The 27,023-nt window shown below is 39.5% G+C and overlaps 2 protein-coding genes across 4 annotated transcripts; both read left to right on the forward strand.

The window, feature by feature from the left end:
* The first annotated feature begins 2,055 nt into the window (after positions 1–2,055).
* clta (clathrin, light chain A) lies at positions 2,056–15,380 on the forward strand. 3 transcript variants are annotated; one of them, XM_074630718.1, is made up of 7 exons: positions 2,056–2,328; positions 3,320–3,348; positions 6,177–6,294; positions 6,514–6,625; positions 8,236–8,289; positions 12,426–12,461; positions 14,430–15,380. In XM_074630718.1, the coding sequence occupies exons 1-7, from the start codon at positions 2,148–2,150 to the stop codon at positions 14,599–14,601; spliced, it is 702 nt and encodes a 233-aa protein (XP_074486819.1). In that variant the 5' UTR covers positions 2,056–2,147; the 3' UTR covers positions 14,602–15,380. The 3 variants fall into 3 exon arrangements, with proteins under 3 accessions (XP_074486819.1, XP_074486820.1, XP_074486821.1); XM_074630719.1 differs by lacking the exon at positions 12,426–12,461; XM_074630720.1 differs by lacking the exons at positions 8,236–8,289; positions 12,426–12,461 and having other exon boundaries at positions 2,058–2,328.
* Positions 15,381–19,705: 4,325 nt separating this feature from the next.
* On the forward strand, positions 19,706–26,648 carry LOC141764972 (N-acetylneuraminate-9-phosphate synthase-like). The gene is made up of 6 exons (XM_074630722.1): positions 19,706–19,827; positions 22,123–22,338; positions 22,423–22,522; positions 23,553–23,707; positions 24,599–24,865; positions 25,024–26,648. The coding sequence occupies exons 1-6, from the start codon at positions 19,729–19,731 to the stop codon at positions 25,225–25,227; spliced, it is 1,041 nt and encodes a 346-aa protein (XP_074486823.1). The 5' UTR covers positions 19,706–19,728; the 3' UTR covers positions 25,228–26,648.
* The last annotated feature ends 375 nt before the right edge of the window (positions 26,649–27,023 follow it).

Below are 27,023 nucleotides of genomic sequence, written 5' to 3' on the forward strand. Positions count from 1 at the left end.
TTCAGAACACAAATCTCTTTTCCTGCAGCATTTACAGCCTGGAAATAAAGGGGAAGATGTTTAGTGGTAAATATGCCCAATAAAAAAAAAGGTTTTATCGTAGAATAATGAGAAGAATAAACAAATCTGATATTGGGGGGATGTATTTCTGGGGGTCCAGTAGAGTAAAGAAGTTGACCAAGCTGCTGTTTCCCATTCGCAAATTTCACTTTTTAACAAAAGTTTTAAAGTAACTTCAGTCCATTCAAACCTCAATATTACACCACTCACTCATCATGAAATATATTAATATTTGTGCCTCGTGAGTCATATTTGGTTGTGTTTCTCACTTGTTCAGTTATTTAGATTATAATCTCAATGTTTATGCCTGAATTACAATAATCATGAAAAGTTAAATTACAAAAAAGAATAGTATTTTTATCTTTTTGTTTTTTCTTTGACTGCTTTTTAATCATTAATTCCCATCAAGTTGTTATCTTGAGTGTTAAACCTGCAGTATAGGCTGAATGTTTTTCGCATCATTGGGTTTCAATTCCATAATAACCTTTCAGCATATTGTAATTCAAGTGTTCTGAGAGAAAACTAGACTTCTGCACCTCCTCATAGCTCTAATTTCAGGCTTTGATAAATTTAGCCCGTGAAGGGAGACGTTTGGCAAATCACAGGTCATTTCAGAGAGAGCGCGTTCCTATTGGCTGTGCTTCGGCTGGTGGGCGGTGCTTGGTTTTTTCCTCAACAGATCTCAACATGGCAAACTTTCTCATTTTACAGCTAAACAGTACACTACAAGATGTTTCTGAAAACATTTGAGACTAGAAATAGGCATTACAGTAACAGAATATTGATTCATATTTGATCCCGCTGCCTAGTTTGACGCTTGATCGGAGTTTGCGAGTGATTGACAGCTGCTCAGAGACGGCAGGCTCCAAATCGGCTCTGATTGGTTGTTTTCCTCAAGGTCTGTGAAATCTTGCAGATGCCATTAGGAGCACGGGAGGACACCAGAGGAACATCATTTTTTTTTTCAGATTATCTATCTCATGCACTACTGTCAGGTCACAGTGACCATTTTATAAGACTAACTATTTTTAATCATATTTCAAGGTTTCAAGGTTTGAAATACTCTAAGAGTCACACTGGTATTGTTTTAAAACCAATACATTTGCTGCTCCCAGCTGCATATCTTGAGTCAGGTGAGTGCTTGCTTGTTACCTGAGCACTCTGAGACTTTCAGAGCTGTTAATAATTAACCACCATGATGACATTTTGCTTGTTCTGGACCATGGATGTATAAAGGAAGGGCTGGACACAACAAAATGTTGCTTATAGTGACAAAGAGAAAGACCCCAAAACTGGACTGTTTTTTGACAGAAGACAAGTGGAACACGTTTATGTGGACCAAAATTAAGTATCAGTCTATAATAAATGCATATGCATATTACAGCACATATATATATATATAAATAAATTAATATGTGGCAGTAGAATCTCAACTAATCTCAACCAGCACTGCTCCCAGTAGACCAATTATACTAACACAAAAAAAACTGACAATAACCTAATATTTTCAGGTGGAATTTCATTCATTCATTCATTTCATTCATTCATTCATTCTCACTGTGCAATATCATTTTCCACTTCTGCAATTTTGTAAATAGTCTGTTTATTGTCAATACTGTATATACTGCTCCTATTTTTATACTTCCTTCTTTTTAAATGGTTCATATTTTGTTACACTTTGTTTAGCTCTTCTTTTTTTTTTTACTGTGTTAGCTGATGCATCTTGTTTTTTTTGCACAATCCCCTTTGCTGCTGTACACTGCAAATGTATCTAATAAAGGCATATCTTATTTTATCTTATTTTATCTCAAGACTGCGGATTTTTTTCTCTCAGCTCTGACAGACACACAGCAGGTCATGGGACCCGTATGCAAGAGCGTTAACAGATCTGATTGGTTCAATTTTGAGGCAGCTGTTTTCTGATTGGTCCGCTGTCTTGTCACTCACAAATCCTGCTTTGTGATTGGCTACTCTCTCGTTTCCGCTTCGCTAGTCTTTACTTCTTCCTCCCAGTTGAAGCTAGTCGGTCAACCGCTACACCTGCTCTCCGTTATTTATCCTCTCCACCAACAAATACTCTCACAAAGATGGATGATTTTGACATGCTGAACGCGCCTCCAGCTGGTAACGGTGTCGGCTCCTCGGATGAGGACCCCGCTGCCGCCTTCTTGGCCCAGCAGGAGAGCGAGATCGCGGGGATTGAGAACGACGAAGGCTTCAGCATCCTGGACGGAGGAGACGTGCCGTCGTCTCTGGGAGACTCAACCGGTCCGTGTGGTCAAACTGTCAAACTGAGGCGGTTTACCTCTATTTAACATTCACATTGACTGTCTAGTTAACTTATCTTAAAGTGTCATGTGTTCTGTTAAAGTATTACTTCTGTTAAACCTTCATGTTTGGTCCTAAATGGACTCTGGATTTGAAGCTGTTTGGTTAGCTACTGTTAGCTTAGCTGTTGCTAGTCAACGGTCAACGGTCGGTATAACGGACATATAAACACGTACAATTGGGAGTATTTACGTTAATGTTTGTTAACGTTACAATCCCAGTGTATCCAAAATGAATGAATCTGATAATATAAGCTCTAACATTCCTGGTGATGTCATTCATTGCAGCCAAAAGAGGAAGTGGATGGAGCTTACCGACCTTTGGACATGACTGCCTTTTCCTTGAAGCTGTGGTTTAGCAGTTGTATTCGGTTAGAAGCTGCTGACACATCACATTATGAAATATGTGTGTAGGCGATTCTTGAGGATTCAGCATTTGTAAAAACAAGTATTGCACCATCTGCAAAGATACAAAGACAAATAGCTGTTAGAAAGTAAACAATACTAATGACAAGAGCTTGGCTAACTGGGAAGCTTTTTTTACAAATGCTGAATCCTCAAGAATTGCATACACACATATTGCATAATATGATATGTCAGCAACTTCTAACCCACTATTGTTGCTAAACTTATTATTTGTGGCCTTCCTCCTGACTGTCAGCTGCCTCCAGTTACAATTCATAATATAGAAATTAAACAGGTCTCTTCATACAAATACCTGGGAGTTATGATAGACTCCACCCTATCATGGACCCCTCACATTGAATTTACTTTGCAGCGCATTTACTTTCTTCGCAGACTCAGATCATTTGGAGCCAGTAGCCAGATTATTTTTCTATTTTTCAGTTCAGTGATTCAGAGTGTCCTGTTGTACTGCAGCATCATTAGTATTGTTTGATTTCTAACAGCTATTTTTCTTTGTATCTTTGCAGATGGTGCTGTCAATGGAGATCTGCATGGGGTAATAATACTTTTTCACACATTGTTTTTACCCCAATTCTACCCCAACTACCTCAATTCTGTCCTCGTATTTGTTCCTCTGTATTTTGTGTGTGAACAGGGACACTTTTGTGAGTATAAATGTACTGTCAAAGTACATACATGTTGGGCTGGGCGATATGGCCTAAAAATAATATTGCGATATTTTTAGGCAATATCACGATACACGATATATATATAGCGATATTTTCAAATATCCTCTTAGCACTTCATAAATGTTCGATTTAACCCTTTGATGCATACAATAACACCAATATGATGATTTTTGTAGTCCCTGCAGCATATGTCTGCACTAAAACCTTCTTGTTTATATTCATCAGTGGTTTCTATTGAAACAATTTTAATCGTGCACGCAAAAAGGGGGAAATCGCAAGTTAAATTTAACAAAACAGTATTCACTTTAACCAAATAGTTATCTGGCAATACATGCTTTATATATTTTTATAAATACATAACACACACACTGTTTTTAATGGCGTGTAATAAGTGTAAAGTAACTTATTGTTATGTTTACCAGTAAGCTGTTATAACATTGCTGATAATAAAAATTATTATTTTCCCACTAGTGTAGAAAGACTCACCAATCGCGAGGTGTAGCCTGTGGCCAAAACTGCAGTCTTGTCCATTTATTCAGGCTGACATCAAGTGTCTCAATGAGTCTTTTGAATCCGGGCTTTTCAACTACGCTAACCAGCGATGTGATGTAGTTTACAGCGGCCGTGATTTCTTTGCATTTTGCACCTTTTTGTCATATGGGATTGCTTTGGAAAGCGACGAAGCCAGAGTCATTTGCTTCTGGGCTGGTTCCAGTTACTTTGGTCGTGTTCTTGCTACCGTACTCGCTTTGCCGCTTCAGTTCTTTTGCTTTCTCCGGGCTCCGGGCTTTCTCTCTCCGCTGCTTCCCTCCATAAACAAAAACAGGACGGCCGATTACGTCACACTCGCCCAGGACAGCGGTCTGGATAGGGGCGGAGTCTGTGACGTATGTGTATCTGTGTCTGTGTGAGGGAGCCGGAGGGAGAGAAGGAAATGCCAAAGCGAGTCTCATGCTGGCGGGGTGGCTTAAAAATATTACATGACAATTTGTAGTCGATGTTCGCTATCGATGTTCGGATATCGTCCTGGTTTTCCGAAGAACCGCTACCAACAAAAGGACTGCAAAACTGAATGTAGTACCTGTACTGCCCAGATATATATATAAGAATATCTAGGGGATACATTTTTGAAGGCTAGACAATGGCAATGCGTTCAAACCATCATATCAGCGTTGGCGCAGGTTCAATATTTTTAAAATGCATACGTATACATTTTGCTTGTTGATAACCTCGATGAAGGCAGTTTTCCACAAAAACACAAATTCCCTGTGAGAATTGTACCGTCACCAGGCCAGATGTTGGCCAGTTCCAATATGGATATGACAAGTGTTAAGTGGGTCCATTGCACGGGCCAGAAATCCCTTCCTTATCTACAAAGTTAAAGGTTTAATGAAGCCCAAGGGCTTTTCTTTTTTTAAAAGCATCAGCTTTTGAGCAAACAGTGACGCCATCTTCAAACCAAAATGACTCATACAGAGTAGGACTCACACTGTCCAAACCAAACATTTTTGATCTCTAAATGTCTCTAAATGAGCCTACTGCTTGCTGCCTCTTAAACCTGCAGTAGGCAGAAGGTTTTTGGCATCATTGGGCAAAAATTCCATAACAACCTTTCAGCATATTTTAATTTGAGTGTACTGAGAGAAAACTAGACTTCTGCACCTCCTCATGGCTCTGTTTTCAGGCTTTAATAAATCTAGCCTGTGACAAAAAACTTTGGCCAATCACAGGTCATTTCAGAGAGAGAGCGTTCCTATTGGCTGTTCATTCAGCGGAGGCAGCTGTCAATCACTCGCGAACTTCGACCAAACGGTCAAACTAGGCAGTGCTGATCAAATACGAATCAATATTCTGTTACTGTAATGCCTATTTCTCACTTCAAATGTTATCAGAAACATCTTGTAGTGTACTGTTTAACTGTAAAATGAGAAAGTTTGCTCCGGCTGGTGGGCGGTGCTTGGTATTTCCTCAGCGGATCTCAACATGGCTGCCGGGTCACAGACTTCAACTCATTTGTTTCCATATTGTTGCAGTGAAGATTGCCATGTGAAAAAGTCTTGTACTGTAGGTATTAACCCTGGCTTTGTGTGATAGCACAACTGTTAGAGTAATTCTGGTTTATTACAACTTGGGTCTTATTTTTGTCATTTTGGTCGTCATTTCTATCAGTTGTGATAATATTGTCCTCACCAAAGTAGTTGCTGAGTCCTGGCCATCATTCATATCAGTAATTGTAACGTTGTGCTCACTTAAGTAAATAACTGAAATCTAGGAACATGGCGATTTATTATTATATATATAAAAAACATTTGTAGTATTTAAGTGGTGGTGTGGAAAATACTTGTTTCCTTTTAGCATTAGTAGCGTGATTTCAGTGCTGACCACAGAGGTTTGACTATCTGGCTGTGAGACTCACTCCAACTTCCCTTTCCTGTGCTGTCATTGCAACATTGCTGCCTTTTGCACTGTCAGGATTTCTTTCTGGCAGTGACAGAAGTTAAGCGGATTAAACTCAAAGTGGGCCAAATATGGTTTAAATAAAGCCTCTCAAACAGTATAACTTTTAAGAACAGTCCCACTATATGCATATTGGATAGATTGAAAGATGAATAATCAGGATGAGAATGCTTCTTCACAATATCTATGATAAAATGGTTTTCTATGAGGTAACACAATTATCTCCCTTGTTTCTCAGGAAAGCAACGGTCCATCTGACGCCTATGCAGCAATTTCCAATGCAGACCGGCTGCAGGCCGAACCGGAAAGCCTACGCAAGTGGAGGGAGGAGCAAGGCGATCGGCTGGAGTTGCTAGGTAAGCACAGACGGGACAGACCACTACGGTCTGAGAAGTAAAGGTTGATATCATGACATCTACGTCAAAGTGCTGGAGATTCAGGTCCTTTTTATGGTATGCGTGTAAAATGTGTCCTACCCTGTAATTCATATCATTGCCCCCCTGCTGTTGTGTTGACCTTCCCATCTGCCTCGTCACTTCTTTATCGCTCATCGCCTCGCTAATCTCCATCCCCAGATGAAAACTCTCGCAAGCAGGAGTCAGAGTGGAAGGAGAAAGCCAAGGTGGAGCTGGAGGAGTGGCACGCCAGGCAGAACGAGCAGCTGGAGAAAACAAAAACCAACAACAGGTACTGGCTTCAAAGAGTGGTAGACACAGGACACAAGGAACAACGGAAATGAGGGAGGGCTGATATTACCACGAATAAGAGCACATTTACATTTGAGTCTGGACCAAAAAAAAGCCAAGATGATGATAATATAGAGGATCCGTAAAGTCTTTTGAGGTGTTCACAGTAATTAAATAATAGCAGCAGTCTTGTTCCTCGATGTTCCTATCTTTCGTTAGCGCAAACCCTCCAGGTAGAAGCTCATTTGTTCAGACATGCTCATGGACAATAATGTGAAGTCAAGCCTTTTTCTTTCGAGGGCAGTCTGAGATGTGAGCCAAGAACATGATGATCTTCAATAGCCCTGCAACAAGTACTAACAGCTAAAGTTAGCTCTTACTGTACACTGGAATTAATCATGGATGCTTAAAGGAACTATTGTATTGTGTTTATATTATTATCTTAGATTAGGTCTACCTAGTCAGAACTTCAGAGTGTGAGAGACGAACCACAGCACTCCTTTACGTCACTGTGGGTTTGGTCTTCCTGCTGTTTTAGTGTAGCGTAGTAGCTCAAGAGAAGTATCCAAGAATTGCTTTGTGCAAAAGGAAATCATCAGACAAATAAATATGTAGACTGATTTAGTAACTTGTCATTTTGCAGAGCTCAATTGGCCAAGTTTCTGTCTCAGTGTCTCCCTGCACTGTAACATAGCCCTGCTGCCCCATTAATAATAAACTAGCTTCAGCCATGACTCCCTACTCGTCTGGCAGCCCTGTGTTTGGTGGGAAAGTGTTACTGACGGATCATCTTTTCATATGGATGGTCTTTGTCTGGTAAAAATCAATAACTGACCTACAAATGTAGAAGAGATTGAATACTCTTATCAACATGGAAGTTGGCAAATATAAAGTGGTCATGTCTGTAAAGGGGAGACTCGTGGGTACCCATAGAACCCATTTACATTCACATACCTTGAGGTCAGAGGTCAAGGGACCCCTTTGAAAATGGCCATGCCAGTTTTTCCGTTATTTATTATTAAGCGTTATTTAGCCTTCTTCGTGACAAGCTCTTATGACATGGTTGGTACCAATGGATTCCTTCGATTTTCTAGTTTCATAGCTGGTTTGTAGCTTTAAAACTGAGCCCGCTACAACCTAACAATTGCAAGTTGCGTTAATGCGTTAAAGAAGTTAGTGGCGTTAAAACGACTTTACGTTATTATCCGTTTAACTTTAACAGCCCTAGTTACACCTAATCTTGAGGATTCAATTAATTGACAGAAACTGGAACAATTTGAATTTGACAGTGTTTTGAAGTCTCACATCTGGAATTAATTTTGAATGTGAAGAGCTGATTGTGCGTGGTGGATCACCAGAGACGTATAATTAAAGATTTCAGGGGGGGGGGGCGGACACAGTCAGCTGATGGCCTCCCCTGAGCCTTCGAATCTCCCCGACACTGCATTCAGAAGTCCTTCCAAAAACCCCGAGCCTCTGATGAAATGCCGTAGCTTATTATTGTGTGGTAACCTATAATGCTTGTGTTTCCATCCTCTTCTCCCTTTTATCGCTGTCTCTCTTCTCTCCTGCCTTCTTGCTGCTCTGTCGTTTGGGCGGATGTTTGTCCAGGGTGCTGGATGAAGACTTCTACAAGCAGCCCTTCTCTGAGCTCATTGGTTATGTGTATGTTGCTCCAACTAACATCCTCCCTTCTCATTTCTTTTTTTTTTGCTTTCTTCTCATCAACACCCAGCATCCAACCATTGACATCATCTCATTACTAGTTAGGCCATTAGTTACCTCCCCTTTGTTGTAATGTTTTAGTTCCATCTTTAGCTTTTAATTTACTTGGATTTTAAATTGTGACGCGCTTCACCTAGCTCTTTTTCTTTTCTTATGTAACCTGCAGCAATGATTTTCACCCCATATGGCTGCATGTCATTTGTGAGTGGATGCCCTTACAGGTTATTACAGTAAAGAGAATGACTGCATGCCACTACACACACACACTCACCGCCACGCTCTTCAGTAACATCCATGGAAATCCAATTAATTCTTTCATAACTGTACCTCATCCGTTATAGAGAGCCAAAGTCCCGCCTCTCCGGTGGATCACCATGGGACCTTATTTAGGAAAAAATATGTAGTCAACGGAGATAGATAAATATTTGTTTGATCCCGTTTGAATTGCGCCATGAATCACACTTATGTTTGTCAATTTAAAACATACTTTTGCAAGTCAAGAAAGTCAGTTTATTGTAAAACTGTTGAAGTATCAGACTGAAGATACGTAATTAGAAAGACGACACACCCAAAAGTCGCGTAGTGACGCCTCTCTCTCTGAAGCTACGATGTCTGTGTGTTTCCTACTGGGTTGAACTCACACCAGCAACGGGTCTGATCCTTCTTTCTCTTCCCGGCTGATAAAAAGACCAGGAGTCGCTGGATAAAACACATCAGGTCAGATAACATTACGTCTTTGCGTGGAACATAGCTAAGTTAGCTAGCTAGCTAGTGTTGGTGACGGATGTTGTGCGAGACGAGAGATGTAGTTCACTGAGCGGTTTCACACAAAACGAAATGATACTACGACAAACTGAGACTTTCTTGACTTGCAAAATGATCTTTTAAATTGACAAACATCATGTGTGTGATTCATGGCGCAATTCAAACAGAAATTAAAGTCCCGTGGCGGTCCACCTGAAGGGGCGGGACTTCGGCTCTCTATTCACTGCCATACTATTTTCCTTCTTAATTTCAGCACAACATTTTGCAAATACATAACCTGAATCTCCAACAATTAACACTTGCTTACATTAATTGTATGAACTCTCACAGAAAGTGTTTTGTTTCTACTTTACACCTTTTTATAAATGTGATTTTCTTTTTTCTTTTTTTACCCCAAATTTATTTACAAAATATTATTCAGGAGTAGGATGAGATTAGTTTGAAGCAATTGTGTGTTTATAATTGGACTTGGCATCACCTAAATGTTCCTTTTCTTAATCTTGGGTGTTGTTTATTAAGCTGTGATTTCACTGAACAATGTGCAGAGTTGGCATTTTTCTAGGTGATGGTTCCTTCCTCTGAATCTCTACAAGTCAAACTTCCTAAGTATTCACCCTTTCTTCCCATATTCCCAGCCCACTCATGTAAAGACTAGGCCTATGTGCAGAATACTAGTTAGATAGTGCAAATTAAAAATAACTATACATGTGAAACAGAGTTAGAGGTTACTGTAGTTTTAAATACAATGTGTGAAGGTCAAGTTGCATTCCCTCGAGTTATCTGCAGGATTCAGAAACTCCAGTTCATTCCTTGTTTTGCCTTTTGAGGATATTTGATCATCTTTTTTTTAAAGGCTGCAGAAAGGTCATTAATAGTTTTTGGACATTAATCGCCGACTTCAGAAATACAGTTTTCTTTCCGTCATTTTGGTTCTTCAGTTTATTTCCAGGTAGTATTTAACAGTTTAGAAGTTCTTAAACCTGCAGATGTCCTGACTTGTAACTCTCCCCTCCTTCTTATTGGTGCCGAATAAAATGCACAGCAAAGACTTTAGTAATAACACCATTGGTCACATCATGGTTACACAACTGCTTCAAACTGAACTGTGTGTTCATGCTTTAGAGTTTTAGCTGCTCTGCTGTCCGACACGATGAAGTGCTAATTTGCCCAGCTAGCTATCCGATTGAGGCTGTGAGCTGTGCAGCCTTTGGTTTTGCTATCAAATTACTTGGGAGCGCCCATTAGGCTGCATTGTGGTGTACACAGGTGGGGGTTTTTTTTCTTCCTTTTCTTCTTCTTCTTCATCTTCTTCATCAGCTTTGGTTTTCAAGGTCGAGGAGAGACTGAACCCGTAGCAGTGTTTTTTTTTTGTTTTTGTTTTTTTAAAAACGTTTTTTTATTAAATATATGGCTGAAAGCTATTATGATTGTTGATAGCAGTTTCATATTTTCCCTGGTAGAAATCTTTACTTGTGGTTGTTCTTTCATTAGGTTGGTCGTTGAGCTGTTTTAAAATTGGCATTACATTTTCATACTTTAACAGACATACAGACTTTCTTTTCGACATACTATACCAGACTTTTTTTTTTTTTTTTACTTTTATTGACATACTATAGGCAACTGACTTTTTTTGGACATACTATACTGTGACTTTTTTCGATATACTGTACTATGAGATTTTTTTTTGACATACTATGACTTTTTTTTCTCCTTTTTTCAACATACTATATTATGACTTTTTCATTACTTTTTTTTTCAACATACAATACGAAGTAAGTAAGTATTTGTATCTTAATATCGATGCACACGTGCTCATGTGTTTCATGCTCCGGGGTAAAATGTCTTGTGAATAGGGAAAGAGGTATTTTATTGTGTCTTTCAATAGTCTGCATTATTATTTTTTTTATAAAGTGCACACCTCAATGCAGTTTACGCAACGTATTGTTATCTCATATGTGGGATTGAGCTTGAGCAGTGTTGCCGTAGAATGACACTGAATCCCACCACTTCCTCCTCCATCTTGTCGGTATGAGACTGCGAGGGGGACTCCAGGGGCCTCATTTATAAGCATTCACTAGGAACAAATGGGCTTGAATAATGTGAATACCACTTCCCACAAAACTGTTGGGAATTAAAAAATAAATGTGACAATGCATCTCTACACAATCTCTGAACAATGCCTATTAAGATTTGGAGTGTGGGAGATTCAAATGTAGTTAATGAATTAACGTTAATGTCCTGTGACATGTTTTTTTTCACATTTTCTAGATCAGGATATTACTAAGATGATGTGCTCGTGTTTTGACCCAACTTGTTGGAAAATAATCACCCGATTATACTGTTACCATTAAATAGGTATTATTAGTCACTATAAGCACCATAGATGTGGGTCATTAGGGGCCTACTACGCCTACTACGTTGTGAAAGTGAAACTTAAAAGCAACACGTTCTAACACGTAAAACTGAATGAAATGTTATGTTTTGAACACAAACAAAAAGGCTTCTTTAGGTTTAGGCAATAAAACTACAACTTCTTTAGATTTAGCCAAAAAAACGGTTTAGGCAATAAAACTACAACTTCTTTAGGTTTAGGCAAAAAAAAACAGTTAGGTTTAGGCAATAAAACTACAACACTTAAGTTCGGGAAAAAACATTGTGTCCTGGGTTAAAATAACTATGAACACATTGTTAGTTTCACACAGGATACAAACTCCTGTCTCCTGGGTGAAAACCCTGTGTTTTGTGTCCTATCCATCGTCCTCGACCTCCACCCCATATGGAGTTTCATGCTATATACACGACTATACTACAGCGCCCGACTTCCGCTTCTGCTCCTGTCGTAATGTAATTACTACGGACGATAGAGGTCGCTGTCGTGTTCTTTTATACCTTCTTTCCGTGATCTATCATGTGAATAGATGATAAAACCTGTTAGTGGGTGTAATAGGCCCCTATTGACCCACATCTATGGGGCTTATAGCAACTGATAACGCCTATTTAATAGCCTGACAACAGTCTAATCAGCTGAAATAATCAACACAGTTTTTTATAAATGAGACCCCAGACCATGTCCTTTTGTGTACTAACAGACAAATGTCTTTTCCACTCATTAAACCAAAGGCTGCACACTTTACACTTTTGAAGTAAAAAAAAAAAGAAAATGTAAAGAATTGTCGCTTTTTGCATGCCGGCTTTCAACATCTGCATTTAGCTCATTTTTGTTGTCTTTCATTTCGTCCCCTCTCTCTCTCTTCTAAATTCTGACTTGTGAAACTGTTTCTCCCTGTTTTCTTTTCCTATGCACCTTAAAGCACACACATTAACCATCCTTGCTACCGCCTAGACCAGTTAAGTAAAAATATGAAACCCCAGAACCTCCAAATACTTGATATATATATTTTTGACAGGGGATAGATGCAGTTCTGTGTGTGTGTATGTTAGATGTAATTATACGTTGCACAGATACCCAGCTTACTATCCCGTTAGAGTTAGATCCACTGCCTAGATAGAAGTTTGTTATAATGTCCCTTCTGTGATGTTGTGGTCCCTTTAGTCCCTTTTGTGTATTCGTAGTTGGTTGTGACGGTGACTGTTCATTGGCTTCTCATCCCCATTTTGCTTTGTGTACCGTGTTGTAGTTTAGTAGCCGAGTTTGTGCTCGCAGGTTGGGTGGGGAATAGAAAACTTGTAAGTATTACGGCAGTGGAAAGTATTACTTTGTTTGTGGGTGGGGGTGTGATGAGGGATTTGTTTAGCCATAATCTGTGGCTTGCATCTCAAAATGTTTTGTGTTAGTGGCACTGATTCATTTTCAGATTTAAGTTTTGTCTTCTTCTTTTTTACTTTTGTGTTTTAATTTCAAGTGGTAAGCCCTGTAGTGTAAATATCATTTCTTTTGTTTTTGTTTGATAGATGGTTTTAAAAACACCAAACCTTCACCGAGAAGACAGTAATTGATCTTTTCCACAATTACGACACATGAAACCCAAAGTATACGCATTCTTTGCCACACCTCCAAATGGCCTGCTTCTCAGCCGCAGTGCAATGCATGGCTAAGGCCCAGCAGTTCTTCCACTTCTTTTGGGCTTGGTTAAAAAAAAAAAATTAGAACTTGCCATTATTGTTCCTTTTTCATCAAGGACAAGTATATAGATGAGCTCGTCATCCCTATACTTGGGTCTTGCTGAGGAAAGAGAGTAAATATGCAACCAAAGGGCAAGTTGAATTGAAGGGTGTGGGCAAACTCCCCTCCCCCCCCAGTTCTGTACAGAACTGCATTTTTAACCAACCAAAGATGCTTATCAGACCGTACAATTACTTTTGTTTAGCTTTGGTTTGTTTGTTTTTCTTTGGATGACTCATCAGTGTTTTATATGTACCTCCCTTTACTGTTGTGGAGAGTGAAAAATCCAGATGACTGTACTGTAATGTGTAAGTTTTGGGGGTGGGAGGGGGAAAGCATGCCACAGGTAATGAAACTGCTGTTTCTCTTTGTGGGTCTAAAGACAGATGGATGTCCATTTCTGTGTCCTGTCCTGAGGTCGACTCTGCTGAACCATCAAAAAACATAAAAAGAGATTATAGAGATTTATTGGTGCCTTCAAATGGGGTTGTGTTTACCGTTATCACCAGAAGAGTCCATATGAACGCCCCCCTCTTGTGGTATTCACGACCGAAGTGGAACGTTTCTGAAAGCTCAGAGTTCACGAGCTATGACGTGTTTATTGACGTTGTGAGAAATGGCGGAGGCCATGGAAGAACATTTTTTAGTACATATTAATTGAATGTATTGTAATTTTAGATGTTTATAATTTGTCTTGGTAATTTTATAATAAGTCTGAGGAAAATGTTGATATTCCCAACGGCCTCATCTTTTTCCTCTTTGCATTTCCTGCATTATGTTACCCACTTGCTAGCCTGCTAAAATGTTAGCCTCTGTGGCTTCTAGACGCTGTTGCTTAGCAGCGGCGTTCTTCACGACTTGACCACTTGAACGCCAAGCATATTGTGTACACAACTACCCATGTTGTAAACACAAGCTCACGACTTTCATTTGCAGGCACCATACTGTATGCTGCTTAGTAGATTTGAGTATAAAATCCCGATGCCAGACTGATTTTTCTTTTAAATATATCTGACAAATTAATCGCAAGCGGCACGACTTTTTGATTTTTCCACCCAAACCGTGCGTTGGTGATCAGCAGAGGACTTCCTCGGAGCTGTACGTGTACTACGGTGTATCTCGCTTCTTCCTCCACTGATTGTTTTTCTATTCCGTGTCCTTCCCCTCTCCTCTTCCCCCCCGTTGCGTATAGGGCGGCTGAGGAGGCCATGATCTCAGATCTGGACGAGAACAACCCCGGCACGGAGTGGGAGCGGGTGGCTCGACTCTGCGACTTCAACCCCAAGTCCAGCAAGCAGGCCAAAGACGTGTCCCGCATGCGCTCCGTCCTCATCTCCCTGAAGCAATCCCCGCTCGTCCGCTAGGCAGCCGAGGCCGCTCAGGGCGTCATTCCATATCATCGTCTGTCACCACACACCAACCAACCGACCCAACGACCACCATCTGTATTCTGAAGACCCCCCCCCTCCCTCTGTGCATATCTGTTTGCCGTGCACAGCCCTGTCTGTCTCCCCCGAGTTGGGACACTAAAAGGGAAGGCTTGATGTTTGTCTGGGCCTACAGCTACACTACAACCTGCTTCACACGGCCCCCCCAAACAATATCATTCCCACGATGCTGTACTCTAACTCCTCACCTGTCAGTCTCATGAATCCTTCCCTGGCCTACGAGGGTTGATTGATGTTAAATGGTTTTATTCCTTACAAAACAGTATCTTTTTTCTTTGTTGTTGTTTTTTTAAGGACCAAACTCTTCAGACAAAACTCCAAATTCAGTGCTGAACTGTGTGTGTAGAGCCTGCTTGTGGCATATTGTGTTCCAATCTATGCATTTCCTTTTTGAAAAGCCTCTCCCCTCTCCAGTCAGGAACTGAACAAAGTCCAGTCATTACAGTAAATATGACCCGTTTGTGTGTGTGCACGTTTAAACCTCAACAGTGTGTGTGTGTGTGTGTGTGTGTATGTACTCTATGCGTGTACCTATGTACATATACAGAAGGCAATATTATATACAGTATATAAAACGTTTATGTCACTGAAATTAGACAGTTGTGGTTTTGATGAGAACTAGATATTAGCCAGCTGTTGCTTGACCATACGTGTTCATTGTCCATTTGATTTCAATATCAGTAAAAAAGTGAATGAAAGCTGTCGTCCTGTCATTCTTACGGTTGTTTCTCGTTTCCTTTTCTGTGGACGAAATGCTTTTTTAAAGTTCTAGCTGTGTCCCGGTCGGATGATCGGAGGAAGTCATGATAACAGAACTCAGTTTTTCTGTAGAAAGACATGTATCCATACTGCAGAATGTTAAATTGACAGATTTGTGAATGGAGTTTGGTTTGTCTATTCACAGCTGGCACTTAGTGGCCATACTAGGTAGCTGTATAAGCCAAACTACATGCCTGTTTTATGTTTGTTTTTTTTTCAATTAAACTACCCCAGACACAAAGAAGCAGCAGGTGAGAAAACCTTAGATGGTAAACATAAAAAAACTCAATAACACCTTTTAATTTCCTGAAAAGAGCTATGTATTTTAACACCAGTCACAGGGGAAATACAGATAAAGTTCTGAGCTATTTAGTTGTGTTGAGTTTATAAGCTTTTTCTTTATTTCCAGAGGAATTTCCTTTAAAATAACTGCTCTTTAAACTCTGGTAAATGTCATTCTTCAACTGGATATTTAATGTTATTCTGTGGTCTGGAAAGGTATGAGTTTTACTGTAACCTGTAATGAATTTACATGTATTACAATGTTTTAGTCACCACCAACTCCTTTTATCTGGCTTATTCGCTTGCTACTAGCTGCACTCTTCTTACCCTTACCAACTTTGCCATTAAAAATATGATTAATTGAACTTAAAGCTGCACTAATCAATACTTTATATTAACAATGGGTCAAAGGACATAATGTAATGTGATGTCATATGAAAGGGGTTGCTCTGAAGGAAGAAACTTGTAACCTTACACACAAAATGCCTGCATATAGACCTTTTTTCACACATTTTTATGGTCCTACAGTAGGAATGAGTCCACAACACCATTTTGGCATCTCAAAAAAGACAACAAATTGTAACCTTGGCTTATCATACTTGCCATATATTGGATTCTGTTTGTGTTGAGCCTGTGAAATTTGGTAAAACATGAATCAAATACTGTATTTTTAGCTAGATGTATGGAAATGTCCCTATGTTTATACTTTGGGGACTACCTGAGGCCCCTAAAAGCACCCATTTTGCATTTTTTTTTGCATTTCCAAGAGCTACTAATAAAATATGACATCTGCTTGTGACTTTCAATAAAAAAAAAACGATGCAATTCTCAAAATATTTTTATTATTTTATTATATATTTGAATCAATTACAGTGTGTGCCATCCATCCATCCATCCATCTTCAACCGCTTATCCGGGATCAGGTCGCGGGGGCAACAGCTCCAGCAGGGGACCCCAAACTTCCCTTTCCCGGGCCACATTAACCAGCTCTGACTGGGGGATCCCGAGGCGTTCCCAGGCCAGAGTAGAGATATAATCTCTCCACCTAGTCCTGGGTCTTCCCCGTGGTCTCCTCCCAGCTGGTCGTGCCTGAAACACCTCCCAAGGGAGGCGCCCAGGAGGCATCCGTGCTAGATGCCCGAACCACCTCAACTGGCTCCTTTCGACGCAAAGTCGCAGTGTGTGCCAGAGAAAGACAAAAGGACATAGAGGAGGAGCAGTGCGGGTAGAGAAAGGCAAACTGAAATTCCTCCACATCATTTGAATTGTAATGACGGGTGTGGTGTTATGACTCAAATATTTGTCAACTGTCAAATGAGGGCATGTGAAGATACGTGCATTCTTCTGTACACCACAACAGGCCTGTTAAGGAGGAATATTTGCAACACCCGCCCTGTCCAAACTGAGATATGCACCATGGCTGTCAAGATGTGTCGCTGCCTATTTCTCAGCAGTTAATCATAATATAATTGTGACGTGTGGTTACATATGTAAATACAGGCGGCACTGTATTTATATGCTGTACCTGTATACGTTTAGACCAACTGTATTTGTGGGGAATGTTACTGTCGAATGGTGTAGGGATTTCACCTAAAACTTGTGTTCATTTACATTTCGAAGGTGCCACATGTTAATAGCCGTCAATGTTTCCGAAATGTTGATCTTGAGAATTAAAAGGGTGTTAAAAAACTCTAGTTTTATTTCTCATTTGAGACTTGAATGAATGAATAGCAGTGGGTGCGACAGGATAATTATTTCCATAGCCAGCTTGTCTGCTTTTTATTGATTGAAGTAGTTAACGAATGTGGCTGTTATCACCACAGTGTTTTGCATATTTTACATTTAGAAACTCCAACTCAAATGTGCAGGACACGTCCTGAATGGAGTACTAACTCATCATGTGAGGCATCTTCTCTGTCTTTATGATTTGGGATATGCACATGGGAGAGTTTCCCACCAGTCTCAACTTGCTTTTTGTAAAGACTGTGTTTACCCAAAATATTGTATTCCCATTAGAAAGTTGTCACAGCATCCTAATTAATGTTGTAGTTTAGTTTTAATGTAGGTTGTTGATACCTTTTTCATTTTAAGCCCATGGGCTGGAATGATGAGATGATTAAGTAGCTAAATACATGTATTTCGTTAAAATAAATGTTTCATGTAATGCTATGTTATAGTCAAGAAAAAAAAATATGCTGTATATCATACAATTATTTATGATTATTATTTAATTATAATATAATATATCAGTATGTTTATATATATAAACATACTGATATATTATATTAATGTATATTAATATATATATAATATCAGTATGTATATATACATACTACATACTTATATATATATACTGATATATTATATACATATATATATATATATATATAAGCTCTGTATAAACTCTGAGCATGTGTTCAATAAAGAAATATTTTTTTTTCTTCATCCACTTCTTCACCTGTAATTAAAACACATGCATATGTGCATGCCCTTATTTGTAAAGGAAATCCGGCTCTTACGCTGAAAAACAACACAGAAGTACCTCCCACATCCAAGATGTGCAGCATATTAACCGTTCGAGTCGGTTTTTGAAGTCACAACTAAATCTTTCCTCCACTTCGTTCCTCCGCTAAAATAATAATTACTTTACTTTCACCGGCTGTTTTTTTTTTGTTTTCCTTTTCTGTGAAACAAAATGCCTTTAGAGCAGGGGTCTCAAACTCGCGGCCCGCGGGCCAATTGCGGCCCGCAAGACGATATTTTGTGGCCCCCACCTTGATATGAAAGTTTAATGTTAGTGCGGCCCGCAAATTTTTTTTTTTTTTATAAAGTTTTTTATAAAGTTTTTTTTGGAGGCATTTTTTCATTTTTATTGACAGGACAGTGGATAGAGTCTTGGAAAGGGGGGAGAGAGAGAGTGGATGCGGAAAGGGCCACAGGCCGGATTCGAACCCGGGCCGCCGCGGTCAGGACCAAGTCTTGTTACATGGGCGCCCGCTCTACCAACTGAGCTAACCAGGCGCCCTCGGCCCGCGAGTTTTATGTGAATGGCAGTTTGCCGTGGAAAGTCCCTTTGTTGCGCGAGCCCGAGCTGAACGAACCTACCAATCACAGCGGGGTATATGGCTCCCGGGGACGGGCAATCGGCCGGGCTTGATGCAAGCAGAGAAACATTTCACAACAACTGTGGCGGCGCCCGTGTAACATCGCATAAACTCGATTAAAGCTTGATTTATACTTCTGCGTTGAATCGACGCCGTAGCCTGACGTGCACCTCTCCAGAAATGTAACTACACGTCGCGGCGACGCAGACCGCAACAGCTGTGATTGGTCCAGTCTCTCAGCGATGCTGAGCGGCCAGGACCAAGTTCTACTTCTCTCTGCCTCCATCTTTTCAATGTTTGTTCACACAAATCCACTCAGATATATTTTCTCTTTTCGGCGTTGCAGTAATGTCAGTAAAAGTTCTGTGGTTCAACAGTTATTAGCTCCAACTCCGCTCAGTTTCTGTTTGTAGTACAAGAAGAAGAGGAAACTCATAGAGACGCCGCCGCCAACTAGCGGTTTGGTGGTGTAATTGCAGAGCAACACAAACACAGCAGGCACAACTTTATTGCGGAGTGACACCAAGTGGAATGAATATATATCTTGTCACACAGCCCCAATCATGTCTTTTTCAAAGCCTGCAGTGAAGAGAAAGGTTGGTGACGAGCACAGACAATTTCAGGAAAAGTGGGAGACGCAATAGAGGCCATGTTCAGAAGAACCGTTCATGTTCTTCAATGTTCCATTAATGTTCAGGACAGTTCATGTTCAGAAGAACCCATTCAAGTTAAAGAACTGTTAATAATGACGTTTGAGAAGATTGTTGTTTTTTTTAACAAAGCTTTTTTTGTGGAATACCTGATGCGGCCCAGCCTCACCCAGACTCTGCCTCCAGCGGCCCCCAGGTAAATTGAGTTTGAGACCACTGCTTTAGAGTTTGAGCTGTGTCCCGGTCGGATGATCGGAGGAAGTCATCCGTGTTTCATCATAGCGGAGATCGGACAGAATCACCAGGGAGACATCGAGATAGCCAAGAAGATGATCAAAATGGCAAAGGTAACAACATTGACACGTATGACAAATAGGGCTGCACCTAACGATTATTTTTTTAACAATTAATCTAACGATTATTTTTTCGATTAGTCGATTAATCTAATGACTAATTCATCAATTATTCGAAATATTTTTTTTTATAAATAAATATCAAAAACTTGACTCATTATTATTTCAATACTTTATTCAAATATCTTCTCTTATTAACATATACATAAAACAAGAATATTATTATGGCATTATTTCACAACAAAAAATATCCCAGTCTTTACTGGTAATCTGTTTTAAGTCCAACATATAATTTCTCCAAAATAAAATTAAAACAAGAGCTTGTATTGTAAATTCATGTAAAAGGAATAAATGCAATGTTCTTTTTGTGGAAAAAGAGACACAGAAAGCATTAGAATAATGATAATAGTGGCACATTTTAAAACAGGTCTAATTTCCACAGCACTGTTGTGTTATGACATTAGGCTAATAAGTAAAAATACTATTGAGGATTATTATTAAGTACTTAACTTGAAACTTAAAATGGTTTAGACATGGATTTATTTCATCACTGTAATAATATGCAGTTAAGATAAACACTAGCAAATGTACTTTTGCATCAGTGTGGAGCAAGAGAGAAATAATTGAAACTATTTACAGACTAACAGTCACAGACTGTAGAACAATATGTAATGTTACTATAAGCCATTTTCTCACTTGTACATCGCCTTTAAAGTAAACAGAAAATATATAACGCCGAATAACAACGTTAGATGGCGCGTAGTGTAACGTTACGTTACGTTACTATAACAGTGGTCCATAAAATACTTTTAACATGGTGGTGATGAAGAAACATTTTAAAAACAAACTTTAAATGACTACTGCTAACAGAAACACGTCCGCGCTTTTACAATCTTAATAGATCATGCCTGGGTGATGAAAAGGTAAACGGGACTTACAGCGGTGTGTTGCTGCTGTCTTCTTCACGCAGCGCTCCGGGATGCCTTCTTGTCAGGTGATGGTGCATTGCACTTGTACTGCTGTAGTACGCCATCTCCATTCTGCACAATTTACAGAGCACCGGATTGTTGGGTCTCTGTTTGAAGTATTCCCACACCTTTGATGAACGTGGGAGAGGTTTTTTTTGACGCTCTTTGCCCTCTGGGGGAATCAGAATCCATGCTCGGATCGGGCGCAGCACATTTTCATTACGTCATCCGATGCGTTGACGCACGTTACGTAAATCGACGTATTTACGTAATCGACTACCTCGACGAATCGCCCCAGCTTTAATGAAAAACGTATTTTTCTGTCGTTCTTGTATTAAACAACCAAGCCACACACACAGGAACTAACAGAACTAACCGTTTTTCTGTAGATTTCTGTAGAAAGACATGTAGCCATACTGCCGAATGTTAAATTGCCAGATTTGTGAATGGAGTTTGGTTTGTCTATTCACAGCTGGTGCTTAGTGGCCGTACTAGGTAGCTGTATAAGCCAAACTACATGCATGTTTTATGTTATTTTCAGTTAAACTACCCCATAGACACAAATAAGCAGCAAACCTTAGATGGTAAACATAAATAACTCTAAAACACACCTTTTCAGAAAAAAAAACTAACTTAATTTATTATTATTATTCATTTTACAGGTTTGTAATTCATTATTTCCTGAAAAGATCTGTGTTTTTTAACACCAGTTACAGGTGAAATAAAGATAAAGTTCTGAGCTATTTAGTTGTGTTGAGTTTATAAGTTTTTTCTTTATTTTTAGAGGGATTTCCTTTAAAAGAACTGCTCGTTAAACTCCTTTAAAACTTTTATTCCCCATATATGTTAATTGGTATGATTGCTTTTAGAAGGAAAAAAAATGACATTTTTACACGTTCATCTCACCTCTTAGAAATTGATTTACATCAAATAAAATTGAATATAATTAATTACAAGCATAGTAATTCATTATTTTAATTTTTTTATTTAAATGAAAAATGAATAAATAATGAATTACTACACTTGTAATTCATTATTTTAATTTATAAAATTAAAATCAATAGAAAAAATTGAAAATAATGAATTACAAGTACAGTAATTGAACACTGTCTCCTCTAATTAGTGGGTCCAAAAGTACATGGTCCTCTCCAGGAACCTTCCTGTGAATTTACAGTTGTATATCAGTTATCCCCTGACCAACAGGTTATCCTAAACCTAACTTTTCATCCCTCCAGACCATCCATCCTAGCATTAACCTGAAATAAATCATTACTAAAATTCCCTTCTTTTTTTACGTCCTCACTTATATCCACCTCCACAGGACTGTGGTGCCGATTGTGCCAAATTCCAGAAGAGCGAACTGGAGCACAAATTCAACAAGCGAGCCTTGGAGCGCCCGTACAACTCTGTTCACTCCTGGGGAAAAACTTACGGTGACCACAAGCGTCATCTGGAGTTTAGCCACGAGCAGTACAGGGAGCTGCAGAAGTATGCTGAGGAGGTGGGGATCTGCTTCACGGCCTCTGGGATGGATGGGGTAAGAAAGAGGCTTTTGATGACGGATTTATGTGGTTTTACTCAGCTTTAAGTGTAATAACCATAACTTTGTCTTTGTCTTTAGATGGCTGTGGAGTTCCTCCATGAGCTCAATGTGCCTTTCTTTAAAGTCGCCTCTTTAGACGCCAACAACTTCCCCTATCTGGAGAATATTGCCAAGAAAGGTGAGAGTGAACTGTCATATCTGAGATTCAATCATCAGATGTTTTTTAAGTTATAAACCAGTGCTAAAGTCATCAGTGCATTTTATAAATAGGGCTGTCAATCAATTAAAATATTTAATTGCGATTAATCACCCATTTTTCAAAATGCACCTTAAAGGGAGATTTGTAGTAGTAGTAGTATTTAATACTCTTAATACTCTTATCAACATGGGATTGGGCAAATATGCTGCTTTATGCAAATGTATATATTTACTTTTGGAAATCAAATAATAACACAAAACAATGACAAATATTGTCCAGAAACCCTCACAGGTACTGCATTTAGCATAAAGAATATGCTCAAATCATAACATGGCAAACTGCAGCCCAACAGGCAACAACAGCTGTCAGTGTGTCAGTGTGCTGACTTCACTATGACTTGCCCCAAACTGCATGTGATTATCATAAAGTGGGCATGTCTGTAAAGGGGAGACTCGTGGGTACCCATAGAACCCATTTTCATCTTGAGGTCAGAGGTCAAGGGATTCATTTGAAAATGGCCATGCTAGTTTTTCCCCGTCAAAACTTAGCGCAAGTTTGGAGCGTTATCTATTCTCCTCTGCGATAAGCTAGTGTGACATGGTTGGTACCAATGGATTCATTATGTTTTCTAGCTTCATATGATACCAGTCTCTTCACTCTAGCTTTAAAACTGAGCCTATTGCACCCTAAAAATAGCAAGTTGCATTAATGCGTTAAAGAAATTTGTGGCTTTAAAACTAATTTTATCGTGTTAACTTTAACTATATAAACAAATACAATGTCCAGTCAAAACAATAAAGGATCAATAGAAGCAGAGGAGATGTACAAATGTCTTGCCTCAGTAGAAATTAGTTTTAAAGTTGGAAAAAAATAGAAATGAAGTAGGCTTGAATGTTCAGGACTGAAACTTCAGGAACTGTAAGAGTAGAGAAGTGTTGTATTTTATTTAGCCTTCTGCCCATGTTCGATGTGATGTTTATCAGGCTGTTTACCCTCTTGTCTGTGTCAGGACGGCCCATGGTGGTGTCCAGTGGGATGCAGAGCATGGAGACGATGCGTCGGGTTTACAAAACAGTGAAGGAGCACAACCCAAATTTCACCATCCTGCAGTGCACCAGCGCCTACCCTCTGGAAGCCGAGGACGTCAACCTCCGAGTTATAACGGTGAGAGGAAACAGAATAGAGTATTGCTCTTATATCAAAAGGTTGGTACCAAAACAATATATGTTTTAAAGATTTCTTTACCAAATTGTCTCACTGCATTCAAAGCAAAATTAAAAGTTTTTAGCAGCTGAATATTAAGTTTTAGGAGCCATTAATATATGACATGTCTCATTGCACTTAGCATGTAAAATGTATTTCCCCAAACTGAATTTACAGTGATTAAGATTACCTTCCTGTTTTGATGGCCGTATTGAATGTGCACATTCTCTTGTTGTTTATACTAGACACAATAGACTCCATTCAAAGCACCTACATACATATATATATATATATATATATATACAGTATTTCGGGGTAAAGTAGGAAGAAGATGATAATGTATTTTATCTTAAGCCTGTACTCTATGAGATAAGACCACCATATATTCACACCATACTCATATTTTATGAATCTATCCTACAACATTAAGTCCATTAAAGGAATAATTTGACATTTTCGGAAAATATATGTTTTTTTTCTGCCCTCCCAGGATTTAGATAATATCAGTATATTCAGATTTTGTTAGGATTAAACAAACAAGATATAATTTCTTCTTCTTTTTCTTCTTCTTCTTCTTCTTCTTCTTCTTATAAGATAGAAGAATAAAAAATAAAAAATAAACATCATTTGATTTTAAGAACATTTTTTTAAAAGCTCAACGTGTCCAAACATATTTTTAGTAGTTTATATCCCTCGTGTGTCACTTAAACTAATACATCGACATGTCGGGAGTAGGTGGATTTTGTTACTGTTGTTACAGAGCCAGGTTAGCTGTATCCCCGGTATCCAGCTTAGCTAACCGGCGACTAGCTTCAAATTTGATGTGACAGTGGTATCAATTGTCAACTACAGGAATACCAGAAGGAATTTCCCGACATTCCCATCGGGTATTCCGGTCACGAGCCTGGGATCAGAATTTCGGTTGCGGCCTTAGCTCTGGGAGCAAAGGTCATCGAGCGCCACGTAACCTTGGACAAGTCGTGGAAAGGAAACGACCACTCAGCGTCGCTGGTGCCCAGTGAGCTAACCGAGCTGGTTCGTTCCATCCGACTGGTGGAGAGGGCGATGGGGGACGGCGTCAAGAAGATGTTACTCTGTGAGAAGCCATGCCACGATAAGGTGAGATATCCTCGCTCCACAAGGAAACAATACAGAGTCAAACATTGTTTTTAATAAAGTAAAGTCTCATTTAAAAAGATGGAGAACTTTTTAGAAAACATTTGAACTTTACTTTTGTCATTTATAATAATATCAGTCCTTTCTTTCTTTTGTTCCAGCTGGGTAAGTCCTTGGTGGCCAAGGTCAGGATCCCCAAAGGAACCGTCCTGACTCAAGACATGTTGACGGTCAAGGTGGCCGAGCCCATGGGCGTAGCGGCCGAGGACATCTTCCTAGTGGTCGGTAAGACCGTGACGGCGGACGTGGAGGAGGACGAGAGCGTCCTGCCAGAGGTGGTGAATGAGTACTCCAAGAAGTGCTGAGGACGAAACAGTTTTGAAATGGGTAGAAAAGGCACTTCAATCAGGAAAGACTCGTATGAATTGAATGATGATTTATTACAAAGTGCACGAATTATGAATAGTAACAGTCTTTGGCGATTTAGACCCGATGTGAAATAATGAAGGGGAAGTGAAGCTGTAGTAGGATGTAGAAATATTCCCCCCGGGTCTAGACACTGGTGGTGGTGGTGGTGAAGACTGATGCAGATCCAATGAATGAAGTGGAGCAGGATTACTCTGATGTGATGAATCTGGAGGTGATGGGGTGGTGGAGGGTCGCGTCCGTTAGTGCTGAATGCTGACACTGAAAACTCATAGAGGAGAATGTTTTTTAAACTTTTGACAGCAGCATGTTATTGGTTGAGGGAGATATGGCAAGCTCTGATTGGTCACTGAAAAGAGAGACGCCCATAATCAGCTGACATATTAATAGCCCATGAGAGAGAGAGAACCAGAATGAATGAGAATGAATGAGCTTGCACCCCTAGTCTTCCTGTCTGAATTTACGCTTAAGCTTCATTTAATTGAGAGGAAATGTAATCGATTCCTCTGGGGAGAATTCTTTGCCAAAGCATTTTTTATTTTCTAAAAGCCGCCTTAACATAATATCTGTTTACCGTGCACAGCCCTGTCTGTCTCCCCCCTGAGTTGGGACACTAAAAGGGAAGGCTTGATGTTTGTCTGGGCCTACAGCTACACTACAACCTGCTTCACACGGCCCCCCCAAACAATATCATTCCCCCTCTCCAGTCAGGAACTGAACAAAGTCCAGTCATTACAGTAAATATGACCCGTTTGTGTGTGTGCGCGTTTAAACCTCAACAGTGTGTGTGTGTGTGTGTGTGTGTATGTACTCTATGCGTGTACCTATGTACATATACAGAAGGCAATATTATATACAGTATATAAAACGTTTATGGCACTGAAATTAGACAGTTGTGGTTTTGATGAGAACTAGATATTAGCCAGCTGTTGCTTGACCATACGTGTTCATTGTACATTTGATTTCAATATCAGAAAAAAGTGAATGAAAGCTGGGAAATGTGGGTATGTGAAGCCACATGTGCATTCTTCTGTACACCACAACAGGCCTGTTAAGGAGGAATATTTGCACCACCCGCCCTGTCCAAACTGAGATATGCACCATGGCTGTCAAGATGTGTCGCTGCCTATTTCTCAGCAGTTAATCATAATACAATTATGACGTGTGGTTACATATGTAAATACAGGCGGCACTGTATTTATATGCTGTACCTATATACGTTTAGACCAACTGTATTTGTGGGGAATGTTACTGTCGAATGGTGTAGGGATTTCACCTAAAAATGTTAATTTACATTTCGAAGGTGCCACATGCTAATAGCCGTCGATGTTTCCGAAATGTTGATCTTGTGAATTAAAAGGGTGTTAAAAAACTCTAGTTTTATTTCTCATTTGAGACTTGAATGAATGAATAGCAGTGGTTGTGACAGGATAATTATTTTATATTTATATCCAGCTTGTCTGCTTTTTATTGCTTGAAGTAGTTAACGAATGTGGCTGTTATCACCACCGTGTTTTGCATATTTTACATTTAGAAACTCCAACTCAAATGTGCAGGACACGTCCTGAATGGAGTACTAACTCATCATGTGAGGCATCTTCTCTGTCTTTATGATTTGGGATATGCACATGGGAGAGTTTCCCACCAGTCTCAACTTGCTTTTTGTTAAGACTGTGTTTACCCAAAATATTGTATTCCCATTAGAAAGTTGTCACAGCATCCTAATTAATGTTGT

This window comes from Sebastes fasciatus, chromosome 3 (assembly GCF_043250625.1).
Source record: "Sebastes fasciatus isolate fSebFas1 chromosome 3, fSebFas1.pri, whole genome shotgun sequence".
Taxonomy (NCBI): Eukaryota; Metazoa; Chordata; class Actinopteri; order Perciformes; family Sebastidae; genus Sebastes; species Sebastes fasciatus.